Source organism: Porites lutea, chromosome 2 (assembly GCF_958299795.1).
Source record: "Porites lutea chromosome 2, jaPorLute2.1, whole genome shotgun sequence".
In the NCBI taxonomy this organism is placed as follows: Eukaryota; Metazoa; Cnidaria; class Anthozoa; order Scleractinia; family Poritidae; genus Porites; species Porites lutea.
In genome coordinates this window covers 48,775,140-48,790,211 of record NC_133202.1, presented here as the reverse complement: position 1 = coordinate 48,790,211, position 15,072 = coordinate 48,775,140, and the positions used below count along the sequence as shown (strand labels likewise).

The 15,072-nt window shown below is 37.5% G+C and overlaps 1 protein-coding gene across 2 annotated transcripts; it reads right to left on the bottom strand.

Moving 5' to 3' along the window:
• Positions 1 to 3,262: 3,262 nt before the first annotated feature.
• Positions 3,263 to 9,177, bottom strand: LOC140928909 (uncharacterized). Of its 2 annotated transcripts, XM_073378710.1 has the most exons (3): positions 9,088 to 9,177; positions 8,823 to 8,881; positions 3,263 to 6,689 (listed from the first exon to the last, which is right to left on the bottom strand). In XM_073378710.1, exon 3 carries the CDS (start codon positions 6,621 to 6,623, stop codon positions 3,960 to 3,962), a length of 2,664 nt encoding a protein of 887 aa, XP_073234811.1. In that variant the 5' UTR covers positions 6,624 to 6,689; positions 8,823 to 8,881; positions 9,088 to 9,177; the 3' UTR covers positions 3,263 to 3,959. The 2 variants fall into 2 exon arrangements, with proteins under 2 accessions (XP_073234811.1, XP_073234810.1); XM_073378709.1 differs by having other exon boundaries at positions 8,823 to 9,155.
• Between the last annotated feature and the right edge of the window lie 5,895 nt (positions 9,178 to 15,072).

The following is a 15,072-nucleotide window of genomic DNA, read 5'->3' as shown; positions in this document are numbered from 1 at the left end:
TTTGTGCCAAATATCAAGTACAAATCATGCTATTATTTGTTTATACTACTACCTGGAAAAGGTTTGTAATTTTCACATGTAGGTATTTCAAATTAAGGTAAAATACCACTGCTCTAAGCCAATCATATAGCAGAAATGTATTAAGTAATACCAAGAGCCTGTTGATACAGGAGTTGAGAATCGGCCAAAATTTTATCAGCCAGCGAAATGAACGTAGATTTAACTGATAGCTGAGAAGTAGCTCTGAGACGGATAAATTTCACCTCAGTATCTTTTGGATATCATGCTGCAAATAAGCCAGTTTTAGCATAGTTAATCCTAGTTATTATTCATCCAAAATATTTCCCCAATTCTGATTGGCTAAAAGCACGCGCATAATTCCCCATAACCAGTTACTGATGACCAAATTTGGAAGAATTTTGTGTTTAAGAGGAAATGACGTCAAAATGCAGTCTGCTACAGGTTAATGAACCTTTAACCGAGAAGACCTGGGGACGAGGTTGAGTTGTTTTGGTTGTGAAAACAAAAATGGCCGACACTTCACTAGTTTCAAGAGTAAGAACTACAGCTGGAACTAGACAAAGTAATAGCTAAAAGCATAGCAAAAACAGCAAGAAGACAACTCGGAGGGCGACATCTGTTATTTGGAGAATATTTGCGAAGCTGGACAAACCTAAACGTACACTATCGAAGATGAACTTAACATTGATGGATCGATGGAGGTAAGCATGTTTTAGCTATGTTTTTAACTAGGAATTATTTTGAATGAATAATAAAACAATTATTGAATACGGCTTTCGTATCGCATGAAGAATTATGGAGATCGAGGAGGGTGTTATATAACACCCTCCTCGATCTCCATAATTCTTCATAACATACTCAGCCTCATTCATTAACTGTTAATTAACGACTGATGGGAATATCGCGATACGTTACTTAGCCCCTTTAAGGGGGAGGGGTGTAGGAATGGCCCACTAGCCATTGACACTGAGGTGAATAATTGTTTTAGTTTGTACTAAAACAGTGAGATAATTGAGCACAAAAATGATGATTTTTAACTCATTTACTGTTGCCAACAATTACAATTTTGGCGCGCAATGACCGATCGGCCGCGGTCGTCGCTTTTTCTTGCCGACAAATAAAACTTTTGAAGGCATTTGCTTAGCTCTTGCGGGGAAATTTCTTCAAAAGGAGTTGTGAATTCTTTTGGTATTTAAAATCATTCTATAAAAAAGATTATTTAATTTAGTTTTAAGTTTATTTATGAACAAGTCACCTAAATAAAGTAACGCAAGACTTAAGCTTAATTTGCATTTGTAAAAAAAAACAACGGTTTTATCGATAAATTCAAGTGGAAAAGACAAAGCTTTACCTTTTTGAACTTCCAAATCGAACTTCATCACCTTCTTCGTGTATTTTGGGAACAGGTTGCTTGATTAGTTGTGAAATTCATTGTTTGTTACGGCAGCAAACCAGGAAGACATTTTGCTCGCAACTTACGCGAGTTTGGCGTCGCTCGCTCGGAGGAACTGGAGGTGAATCAGTGAACAGTGCAGGATATTCACGGATTGAATAACCAGCCAGAGCCCGCGAAAAACACTATCCACTGTCTTAGTATATACTAAACAGATTTATCAAGGGCTAAAAGCGAAACATAAAGAGAAAGTAATGGGACTTGTAACCACTGCAAAGAAAACGATCTTGAATAAAAGAGCTCTCTAGACCCGGTAATTGTTGGGACTTTCAAGAAACGGGTCTCTGAGGATTTCAACGTTGAATATGGAACTTTAGCCTGCGATTAGTTGAAAACTAGTAGCTGGTCAGCGGTAAACGTAAAAACACGTGATCTCGATGGGTTTACACCTGCGCCAGCAGTACGGTCATGTGATACTGGTCAGTGGATACCCTGTTTTGGCAGCTGCCAATTGAAAGTGTGACCAGCAAATTTTCTTATATGGATAGGTAACCAAATTTCTTAACTTGGGGCTATGCTAGTGCGCGGTTCGCGCGCGCCTGAAGCTCCGCCATAAGCGATTTTTATCTGATAATCTATAAATAACAATAATGATAATAAAAAAGATGCCAGTCAGGAACTGTGTGCCATATAACTTTATCCTGAAAACTTGCAACAATTTTTTGAAGAAAGAAGTAAGGATCTTTGAGTTATTTTTTCAAATATTCCAACGTAGATATAGTAAGATCTAGAAACAGACTGCAAACTGTTATCAACCTGTTTTGTATATACGTTACGTATACTAACAGTTTTACAAATGTTACAATAAAGTATTTGATTTAATCAAACGTATTTGAAAAGTCTATTTTTTCCTTGTTTTCAGAAGCCTAATCAGAGTGAAAATTAAACTGTAAGTGGCTCTCGGGTTGCCTCTCTCCTCCACTTATTTAGATTGATTCTAATCCTAATTGACAGATCGATTTGTGTTCAGTTTAGGTCATGCATATTTTGCAAACTGGTCTATTGTATATATAGCCCTCCATTTTTACATTATTCTGTTCTCAAAAGAAGACTCATTCCCTCCTTAGTCAAGGGATACTTTGTGTTTGGGAATAAGGGGAGTGAGGTTCAGCCTTTTCTTATATGACTCACCCCCCCCCCCCCCCCCCCCCTTTAACCCTTTAAACCCTAAGATCAAAATTTGAATTCTCATTTGTTGCCTCATTCATTTACTACAGAAGTAGTGGCTAGAAGGTGATTAAATATCAAGCAAATTTATCTTGTGTGATCATGTCCGCAATTCTCATGACCACTCTGTTTTACAAAGCATTGATATTAAAAGGACAAATTTGATACTGATCACTCTTAGGGCTTAAAGGGTTAAAAGTCGATCAAAGTGCACCTTCACTAAGGAGGCAACTCAAGGGCATTGAGGAAAGCTACCAGTATTTCATCCATTAAAATTGAGAAACAAAAAGCTATCTTTATCTACGAACTAGACTTGTGGTATTTTTAATGGTTCATTAATTTTATTTCAAACTAGATAGTGCCCGCAAAGTGGAAAGCGCCCGTTTTGATTTCGAATGCTTTCGAAAGACAGTTATGGACTAGAAATGTAAAGTAGCACCTTTAAAACCTGTGGAAAGAATCCTGTGGCGTGATCATTCAAATGAAATATTCAAACTATTGCACTATTCCATTTATTCTACAATGTTTTCCAAACTGAATTTGAAAGTTCTGAAAGAGATTCCGCAATATCAACCAAAAATCACGTTTTTCCCTTGAAGCATGCATGGCAACTGGTATCGTTCCAATATGGCAATTGTTTGTCCTAGACGAGTTATGTTACCATTGCACATCTTTCATGACAAATCATCTTCAGGTGTGGAATCCCATTTTTATATATTAGAATAAAATGAAGACAGAATTCAATAAGAGTTTTACTTTCTATCTTGGTGCTGAATTAAAAGAATCATGTAATTTTGCAAAGTTCAGGTTAAACTTCTAGCATCTCTCTATTCAGTTTGACGATCAATTCCCCTTCATTTTCCAGTGTCTCCATGACGACTGAAACTGGGGGATCCAAGAATCCGCGCCTTAATTTCTAGGTCCTTAAAGAGAAATAGAGACGAACAAGTACAATAGAGGAAGTATTAAATTTGTTAAAAGCCTTTTGGTTTCTGCTTCTACTCGTCCAAAGAGATCAAACAATCTTGATCTGAATACTGGGTTAGACAAAAAACAAGGTAAAATCCTTTTTCCTTCCTAACTGTGGATTTTCAGGGCTCATACATGGCTTTGTTTTTGGTTTTTGTTTAACAATCGGCAAAGCTCTGTTATACTTTTCTCAGATTCATACCTTGTGTGTGATAATTGTTCCCCTATAAACTTCTCCCCTCATTGATTAATTAACAGCAATTAACGGGAGTGTTCTCTGCAATTTTCCCAGAGGAATTTCCCTAATCAAGACGATTCAAAAGTAGCAATTTCCACCTAACGTTAGGGCTTACAGAATGACGCAGTAGGCGTGTTTTCTGTCGTTATTGCTTGTAATAGTCAAGTGGTTCGAAACAAAACTATTTAGAAACTGCTGCACATCCCTGTTTCCTTCTTTCTCAGCTATACCAATAGCTGTGTCTCCATCGTGAGTCCGCTTCACAATCATCTCTCCTCCTTGTTTGAGAAGGAGATCGGCAACAGCCACTGTTCCGTCTTTAGCGGAGTGATGAAGGGCGTTCCACCCATTCTTATCCACAGCCTGTTTGTCAGCTCCATGTGTCAGTAAAAAGTTCACTAGTTCCGGATGACTGTAGCGGGAGGCGATATGCAGAGGAACTGAACCGTCTCCCGCTTGGCAGTTTAAAGGCATGCCAAGCCTCTTAAGCATTTCAATTACTTCTTCGTGGCCACCTTTACAAGCGTAATGCAAAGTATTCCAACCTTCGTCGTCAACTTCGTACATGTTTGCACCCCTCTCTAAGAGACAGTTAATAATGTCACCATTACCTTTTGATGCCGCACAATGCATTGCAGTAACACCTTTTTGTGTTTTCTGATTAGGGCTCACTCCATGCTCGAGAAGTGTTTCTACAGCTTTCACATAACCCCCCAGGCTCGCTAGATGAATCGCCTTACATTCACTGTTGTCACTAGCGTCTTGATTAGCTTCACGAGACAACAGAGAAACTATGACTTCAGTTTGACCAGCTTTGGCAGCCAGAAGTAATGGCGTCAAATTATCGTAGGTTAAACAGTCCACCTCTACACCCAGTTCGAGGAGAAGCTCCAGTATTGCTATATGGCCATGATGACTTGCGGTATGCAATGCGTTCCATCCGTCATTGTCATGGACGTGTTCATCAGCTCCCTTTGAAAGAAGTAACCGCACGGCTTCTGGGTGGTCGTGAATCGTTGCAATGTGAAGCGGAGTTCTACCTTCTTTTGTTTTTGCATTGGGATCTAGACCTAGCTCGAGAATTGTTTCTATCGCGATGACATGTCCATTTTGACACGCAAAGTGTAACACGTTCCACCCTTGGTTATCGACAGCATTAATATCAGCTCCTTTTGAAATGAGGAAGTTTAGGGTACTTGCGTGGCCATTAAAGGCCGCAGAGTGAATTGGAACTAGCCCATTGTTGGCTTGAACGTTTGGCTCCATTCCGCAATTAATTAACGATTCGATCAGGTCTGTTTGACCCCCTTGGCTGGCGAAATGAAGTACAGTAACGCCTTCATTGTCCACGCCATTTAGGTCCCCACCCTGTGAAAGTAAGTATTCCAAGCATTCTTTGTTCCCACGCAGTGCCGCAATTCCAATAGGGCTTAGACCGGAGTAAGTTCCATAGTTGGGATCGATTCCCTTGTGGAATAGTTTGTCCACAACAAAAAGGTGGCCTCCTTTACAAGCGTGATGTAAGGCAGTCCATCCCTGGTTGTCCTTTGCCAGAAGGTCCGAATTTTGAGACAAAAGGAAATCCAACACATCTTGATGACCATGCCGCGCTGCAATATGGAGCGGAGTGATTCCTAAAAGTGATTGTGCATTTATGTCAACACCTTGACTAATAATTGACTCCATGACAACTTGAGGCAATTTACCACCCTGAGCAGCGTAATGAAGTATATTCCAGTAGTCATTATCCGTGCCCATTATGTCGGCGTTCTTTCTCATCAAGTATTTCACCACTTCCCCCTGACCATAACGAGCTGCAATGTGAATAGGAAGTGTCCCTTGTGAGGTTCGAGCGTTGACGTTGACGCATGCTTTAAGTAACTCTCGAATGACAGTCAAGTGACCTCCGAGACAAGCGAAATGCAAGGCCGTCCATCCAAATTTGTCTGAACTGTTTGGGTGAGCTCCCTTACAGATTAAAAACTCCACTACCTCTGGATGCCCGTGGCAACCTGCGATCATTAATGGGGTACAACCGCCGTTTATTCTAGTATCAGCCTCCATTCCAGTCTTGAGAAGTGTTTCCACCACATCCACGTGACCATTCTGACAAGCTGAATGCAGCGCATTCCAACCGTCTTTATCAACCACATCGACATCAGCACCACAGGCAATTAGGAAGTCCACGGCTTTGGAATGACCATTTTTTGCTGCAGTGTGAACTGGCGTAGGTCCGTTTTTGAGTGGTACATTGGATTTAATGCCATGCTTCAAAAGAACCTCTATTACAGGAACATGGCCGCCTCTGCTAGCAAGAAACATCGAATTCCTGCCATTGCCATCCACTACATTTCCGTCGCAGCCGAATGTAAGGAGAAGGTTCACAGCGTTTTCATGGCCGTTTGATGCAGCGAGATGTAAAGGGGTAGCACCCGTTTTGGCTTTTACGTTGGGATCTGTACCATGGACCAACAAAAGTTGCATAACAGTTACATGTCCGCCAGCACTAGCCCAGTGAAGAGCTGTCCAACCTTCTTCGTCCACCGCGTTAACATTGGCCCCTAAGGAGAGCAAATACCTGACAGTATTGGTGTTACCATATCGGGCAGCTATGTGAATGAGAGCCATGCCATGAGCCTTTGCGTTAGCACCAGCTTTTTTGATTGCTAAGCGTTCGACTGTCTTAACATCTCCATGTTTGCAAGCATTCCAAAGTTTTGATAAGGTTCTTTTGTTTGCTTGGATTACTCCTCCATCGTGACAGCCTGTCACCATTATTCAGTGACCAAGCATTTTTCCTGATATCCTTTTCCAGTCCGTGTAGCTGATAAGCAATGGTACCTGAAACACAAGTTAGAATGGTTTTAGTTGAAAATGGTTTAGGAATCGGAACTGCAAAGAAATAAGGCACACCCTTCACCATCCCCTCCCATTATCAAAATAAACGTGGATCATTTGAAGCGCACTTTGTCATACTCTGCGCCCTGGATGAGTTGTGACAGCGGTGGCATCGCCTCCCTCTCTTAAGTTCACCTGCAAATACTCTAACATGGAAAAGAGGAAAAGAGTATCAGTACCAATGCAGCTGAATGTCCAACGCGATAGCTCCTTGCCCACCATACGTAGAGATAGTGATATTACAAACTCAGCGTCTTTATGACACATTTGCATGTATCGCACATGGCAAAATAAATGGAGCGTTTTGCAGTTTTCCTCTGCTTAATCATTTATTGGATTTACGCGAAAGATCCAGCTATCTTTCTGTTCATTGAATAAAAAAAAATTATGTTTCATATTTAAAAGGCATTATAATGTTTCGCAGATATGCCGCTTTTTAAGTCCATTAGCAACGTACGTATGATACCAAAAAAAAGGATTTACCTTTTATTAGCACCAAATGTATTAGTTTTAGTCATGAATAATATAATTAAAGCCTTTTTATATTTAATTTGCTATAATTAAGAGCATGGTGTTGATTTGATGATTATGAAATGGCAAGAGTGTGTAATATTAATATAATTTAAATGAAAGTGAGAGCCGGAACTATTAAAGGGATATTCCATCTTCTTGTTCAGAAAAATTGATTTTCTGTTTTATAAAATGACTAAATTGACTTGATAATAACCTACGACGTGTGTTTGTTTAATTTTTCGTAACAATTTGATTTGAAGTTATTTTAATTTCCTCCTAGGTTACCATTGCTCCCTCAATAACAGAAAATGGTAAAAAAAAAAAAAATGGAAAGAAAGTATAACTCTTACCAATGAACAGGAAAACATACTTAGCTACAAACTGGAATCGAATACTTCTGAGAAACATGAGGAGTGACTCGAATCGACTGAAAAAATCGATCTTAACACCACGCAAGATAATTGCAAATGCATTAAAAAACATAGTGGTCAACTTTCATTACCCTGCCAACCAACTGAACTGATTAGCAAATAGATGTGAGTAATAACTGCAATATTCGGTAGCGAATACTCCGTAGTGACAAGATGAACATAAAGCACTAGTGTCGAATTTTTTAGCAAAATAGTGTTACGGACTCTTATTTCTATATTTTATTACAAGGTCAGTGCTAACAGTGTTAGGAAATTGATGCCGTTGTCACGAACGAATGCAAATAAGCAGTGCGAAAAAAAGGAATATATATATATATAAAGAAACTCGACAAGTACGCAATGCAATAAGTGAAACCACAAGAAGTTAATGGATTAAAAACATACAAAGTCTAAACTGTCGCAAAATGCAAGCCAGGTATTCAGTGAAACGTCAATATTTTACGGCCTAAGTTATTTCCACCTAATTCAAATTTTGTTTAAGCAAACGCTCCGTATATTTTTTGTCAATATAATTTCAAATGGAGTAATTTATTCAAACGAGAATAAATCAAAATGGCAGGTCTTCACTTTATTTACACAAAATACCTCACAGGCGACCTCTTCCACTTTAACAATTTGACTAGTGATGGTGGATAAAGATTTCAGGTACTTGAAAACATGGAAGTGTGATTTCTTTTTGTATTGGCAAAATGACTTTCTTCTTGCAGCTGAAGGAAATCGAATTCATAATGGTTATTTTTAGGCCGGTTTTAATGATAAACTTTTATTTTCGAATGCGAATAGATAACATCCATGCTGTACCATTGAGGATTTCTGCTTAAAATTTCAGTCTTTTAGATAGGTTGTTGTGCATTGTTTTGGTGATAAAGATTTTCTTCTCCTTTTTTCTCAGCCAAATATAAATACAAGGGTTTCAGAACGAGTTGTTAAGGGAGACTATAGTTATCAAGACTAAGGCGCTAAAAACATAAATATTATCTCCACTGCAGTGCACCTTAAAAATATAAAATCATATCCGCTTGAAATGTTTTAAAGAGTGAGTGCCCATGCAGGAAAGAAATGATTTATTACGTATTTGTTCCTCTGTTAAGATTCTAGGAGCGTGATACTTCTTATTTAAACTTCAACTTACCTTTGCAATGAAATAACAGCCGCTATATCGCCCCAAGTTCTATTTGCACTTCCACGTTCCTGCGAAAGCATACAAAATGCAAAATTACCAAAAGTATAAACAAAAAATTGGACGCAGCGGGAAAACGCGGATGGCCCACTAACCACCGCGCGGTAACAACAACCTAGTGAGCAAAACAGGTGAAATGGGATTGAGATCTTTAAACGTGGCTTCTATAGTGGATCAAAATTGACCCTTAAGTATCCATAACTTCTCCGCTTTATACCTATCCACACATTTTGGCCCAAATTGAACCGTTTTGCCGCATCGAGAGAAACTGACTTCGGTCTTTGTTTGAATATTAACGACTTTCACTGACTTTGTGTGGTATACATAATTTATGATTTCAGGCGGAAAACATCAGGCGTCCAAACGCGCTTAAGTCGCCTATCTATACGGCAATAGCGTTTACCTAATTTTCTCGGCTTTACCTTATACCTTATAGTTTCGTTTTATCATTTCATTGGCGTACCAGGTGCGATATTTACAAAAAAATAATAATTGTAAAACATAAAAATAAAAATTACAATTTGAACTTTCGCATCATTTTGATGCGTCTATAATTGAATATCACAATAATTTGTTAATCAAAAGAATATACACGTTTATTTATTCATTCTCTTGCACATTCACGTCGGAATTATATCTCTGATACCATCTTGAGTTCAAAAGTAAGCGTTCATTCATTACCGGGCTCTTCGACAAATGACTGTGCAATGGTTGTGAATACTTTATTTGATATTTTATGTTTTTACATTGGAATGCGAGGGTAAAATAAACTAAACCGAAGCAATACAAGTCAAAAATAATATTAAATGACAAAAAAAAGTACAAAAATTTGTAATATCAACTTAAAGTTCGCAGTCGTAGGATATGTTATTTTATGTGCAAAAACATGACTTCATATGGTTTACCAAACCTTCTACGCCAGCATCGTCGCGGAAAAGAAAACCAATAAGCTTAGACTAACATCGCACGCAAGGGCAATTTTCCTTTGCATACATAAAGAGTCAAAATTTTGTGGAAAATAGCTCCTGTCTTTTTTTTTTTTTGTTGATACAGCAGGTCTTTTCATTCATTCATTTTTTTTTTCATTCCATGCAGCAATGAGGTGCGTTCCTTGGCAAGGTGCATTTCGTCCCGGTATTTCCTTAAACATCCTTATTTCTCTGTTTTTAAGAAGTGGGAGATAGAATATAAGGGTAACGTCAAATGTCGATTGCGAATAATATGTTCCAATATCTCCGTGGCAAATATATTTACTGATGCACGAGCTTTAAAGCAGCTAGCTAAACGACTTCTACCCTACATTCTCTGTTTGTCCCAGCCTCGGGTCAATGCTAGGCTGCGTAAACCACAGACCTCTAAATTGAGTTATTTAATAGATTTTTCATTGCATGTCAATTTCTGAAATTAGAATTAATACCATTTAGTGCCATTTAGACTGTCAACCTGGCATGGTATGAAGGTATTTTTTGAATTTTAAATTTTGATCAATGGAAGATTTGTGCTATACAAGATTTCATATTTGTCAGGTGCATATACTGTTGGAAGTTGTGAAGAAATATATTTGCGAATTAATGAAAATCATAGACAGAAATAGTTATACTTTTGGGACACATTTTTCTTTATATTTTCTGCGCATAGAATAATAAATTCCTTTACACTTAATCCAGACAAACTTTCGACTGATGAAACGCAACATAAGAAACTTGCAAGGAATTCTTTTGGTAAAATTCGGCCACCTCACAACTAAAATAAAACACAAATTTCTATAAGGTCGAAAAAGGAATTCATAAAAAGAAAGACCTTCTTAGCTATATTGGACTTGCACGCATACTTAATTTTAACTGAAATGCCATTGACAATATTTGTCTCACCTTAAGCGAGTTGTCCTAGATATCTAGCTTCCAATGTATGCTTGACTTTAGCTAATAGTCTCGAGAAAATTCTGATGTAGCACAACTATAAGACCACATTGTAATAACTAATTCAGGTAGCAGGTGCAGTGGAAACCACCCAGGAGCCACTGGGCTGTATTTGTAATTATACAGAGACGTCAGTTCGTCAACAATCACGCTAAGAACGACTGATCTTGAGCCTTACTTGGGCACCTGTCCGATCTATTCCATAACTGTCTTATTCGGCTTTCAAAGTTGGAAGCTCTATGAAACCAATGGTTAGTTTAACCTCTTTTCCTGATGAGGTGTCATTGTCTAAGACATTTTGGTCACGGAAACTAATTTATCTTCCGCAGAACTTGTCATTTGCATTTTCTGCTTATATCTATTAAATAGTCATTCAGGAGGGTGGATAATTCCCCTGACAGTACTGCATTCATGAATTAAATGGATACTAACAAAAGACGGTTTATGTTATTCTTCTGTAACTGTTTGACAAAATAAACCATTGCCGACTTGTTTAAGTACGTTTTATGTTTCTCTGGATAAAATTGACGCGGATATAAGAGATTCTCGAAACGAACTCATTATTGGCTGAGTCATCGAGCGCGTCTGTTATTCTGTAGTATGTCACATTTGCATGACAGAAAACCTAATTAAAGTTTATTGCAAAGTGCAATGATATTACATATATCAAATTGTGACAGCTTCATTATTATTATTGTTATTATTATTATCATTATAAATTTCGACAGCCACTACAAAGAAATTACAGGGCATGCGTCTTCTTTTGAGAACACAATTATAATGTAAAAATTTGAGGACAAACTTGTTGAAAGTTGCATTATTTTATTAATGGAGCTTTTTCAGTTGTCTAGGCGACATGAATTGTTCCAGAAAACCGTTAATACAACCATACTAAAGGAAAAACTAAGAGAGTAAGGAATTTTAAGCTACAACAAAATTGTTAAACAAGAGCGGCTCTGAAAACGCAAGTCTGATGGTTGAAACTTGTTTCTGTATTAAAAAACGCTATTGGAACAATTTTAGAGCTGTAAGACGGTTAGATAGTGCGTTAAAATCTTTTAATTTGAGCAAGTAAGTTAGTTGGTCGAGCGTCGTCGGACGACGATATGACTCCTTCTCTGCCAATGATGATCATCCTTGTCCAACACTCCCAATCTGAGTTCTCGAACTCCGATTGTTGCAAGACCCGTATCCTCAAACAGTGTGTGCGTGTGTGTAAATCGGTAGTATTTGTTCTTTGTTCTTCTTCTCTTAGTTTCCCTAGGTTGTGGCTGCCACAAAAATACAAGCTTTGATACCACCTTTCTTGGACCTGTTATAAGTTCTCATGGAACGCTTCTTACGACTTTTTTTGAAATCCGTGAAAAACTTTCAAAATTCAAAACTTAAAACAGGAAACTGATCCTTACAGCAGGAAGAGTGATAGAATAAATCAAGAAAGAAAACAAAAACAAAGTGGTGAATTCTGGTTATATCATGTTTTATGTTTGAATCTTAACGAATATTGCATAATTTTTATACCCTTGTTTTGAAGTCTACATGATATCATTAGACCAATGTCATTTAATAAGTTCCGTGACAAATGGTAAACTTTCGACATCGTTTGGAAAGTTTGAAAAGAGCTTCTTTGTAAATAGTTTAATTAATTAATAGGCTAAAAGATCTTAGGCACGGCCTCACGATCAAATTTGTGTTACCCAACATATATGCCTGAATTATTATTTTCCTTTGTTTAACTACGTTGAAGACAAAATTATAAAGTTTCAAATTCTTACATATCTTGTCCATTAAATATGCGTTATCCGGCAGTGCAATATTCAAGGTAATTTTATATCACACTATAAATATCATCAAATCGACAGTGAGAGGTAGACAAACTTACTACGTGACCTCCACAGCTGATTACTTCGACAACAGAGTATTTCACAAGTGTCATTGCAGGATATTGAGTGAAAAACAGTGCCTATTATATACGGCAAATTATGCACATGACAAGAGCTCTGAGGAAAGTTATTGACCAATTACGTCTGAAGAAAGTCAACTCTGCGATTATTATTTGATTCAGAAACATATTTTCGTTAGTCTTCTCAGTCAAGGGAACTCAAGGGAAAGTTTTCGCTTTCCCCCATTAGAATTAGAAGTCCCTGGATTTGCTAAAATATAATCACTGTTTTACTTGATTTAGTAGATTTTAAACATCTTCTAACCTTTTTTTATGCCGAGAACTTTGAAACAGCAAAAACACTATTAAAAAAATAATAATAGTAAAAATAAAATTTAAATTCAAAAAAGCATCTAGATTCTAGCAAGGCACCTTGAACAGGCAAATAGATATCAACCAATTCGAATTTATATTATGTTGACAAATCGCGTTAAGACCAGGAGTTGTAAACCAGTTGAGAAAACAAAAAGACAATAATGTAAATACTTGACCTCAAATGCTGAATACATGAATTTTATATTTAAAGAAAGATGCAGTCATAAAACTTTTCATTGATGGTGTATAAGCACATTTCTCTGATTTTACCTAACCAAAGGATGATAATGTCGGGTTTGTTCGTGCAACTCGCTCACAAAGCGAGAAAGAACCAGGAGTATAGTACGTCTTCCTCTGCACTATTTTTATTCTTCTTCTGTACTTATACTGCTAACGACTACCTCAGTCCTATTATACTTACTCGATGCTCGTTACTGAACTCCCACTGACTAAAATGCCGAGGAATTAATTAGGAGCAGTTGAGCAGTAGTCAGACCTGGTTATGTTACAGGGATGGTCATCGTAAGAACACAAAACAAGGCAATAAACTCGGTGTATGTATAATATATTTTTTGGTTGGAACTGATAAAATCTTCAAGGCTGTGATCGGCAAGAAGCTACAAAGCTGAATGACAAATTAACTCAAAACGCTGGTGATTTAACCCAACAGGGGTCAAGTTAATAAACTTTTTCAAGTATAATTTACAAGTGTAGATACGGTTATCGGATTCAAAAACAGCTACACTTGTAGACGTTTTATTAAGTTGACCCCACTAATAACTTAATCAACGGGTCTTATAATCCAAAGACAGCTCTAACCTAGCTCCCAAACGCGACGCCCTGTGAAACTTTTACTTAGGTCAGAGCCAAAACAGGAATGTTAAAAAAAAAGTATATTCGCGAGTAAAGAGTGAGTAATATCAAAAGATCAAAACAGGAAAACACACTCTCGTGCACACAATCCTGACCAATCTTAATCAGTGAAACAAACGCGAACTTCAAATTAAGATGAGGCAGATCTTTAATGAAATAACCGTCAATCGGCTTCACAACTTAATAACTTCAAAATATATTGAACTGACCGAATTACTATAAGATGTTTTAGTGTAAAATTTCCAATTATATTGCTAGACACCCAGCAATAAAGGTAAGGTATTTATTTCTAACAGAGATAGCCAAAAACGTAAAGTGCATGCATTGCCCTCTCAAAATCTGTTCATGGTGTCATGAGCTCTCACTGTAACTTTTTTCTCTTGCTGTTATACTGATATGGTCCTTATTTATTCACGTCAATATTCGGCAAGGCTGGAACTTCAGAATCTATTCCTCTTTATCCTTCGTGTTAATGGCACAGTAGCAACAGAGCTTTTTGACATGTCTATATCTTTGGTTAAATACGGTAAAAGTTCCTTCACGGAAATAAAATACCCATGGCATGCTGAATCTTAAGATTTAAAAGTTTTGTTTGCAGAATCTTGAAGTCAAGATTTAGTAAGCAGACTCTTGAAAATTAAATATTTCACATGCAAAGTTTTGAAATGCCTTCGTTTGTATGCGGAATCAACAACGGTTTTTTTTTTTTGGAGGGGAGAGGAAACCCTTGAAGGGGGGCAAGAATGTTCGTTGAAACAATGTTGTAACCAATTCGAAACAACATGAGACAGCTGTTAACTTCCCCTTTAAAATAAGGTGTCTGTGAAAACTAGGACTGATTTTAATGGTCAAATTTCTTTGCAGTCTCCGTTGTCGTTGCTTAAAAAGTCGAATGACTCACATCCAACGTCACTCACCCCCTCGTAAACTCTTTTATTCGTGTTTTTCATTTCCTGTTTTGAGCTGTTGAAGTATGAAGCGCGACAACAGGAAACCACAAAGCCTAAGGATAATTTATTCCACTTCTATTTTTGCAGATGAACGAGAACACGTAAGACATTTTCTCCCAAAAAAACGAGTAATTAAGAAGTTTCTGGAAGCTTCACGTTGTAGTCGTGTAAAACAACGGCAAAGAAATGTACAAAAACAGTGT

Coding starts and splice junctions, on each gene's coding strand:
- LOC140928909 (XM_073378710.1), bottom strand. CDS start 6,623: ATGGTGACAGGCTGTCACGATGGAGGAGTAATCCAAGCAAACAAAAGA.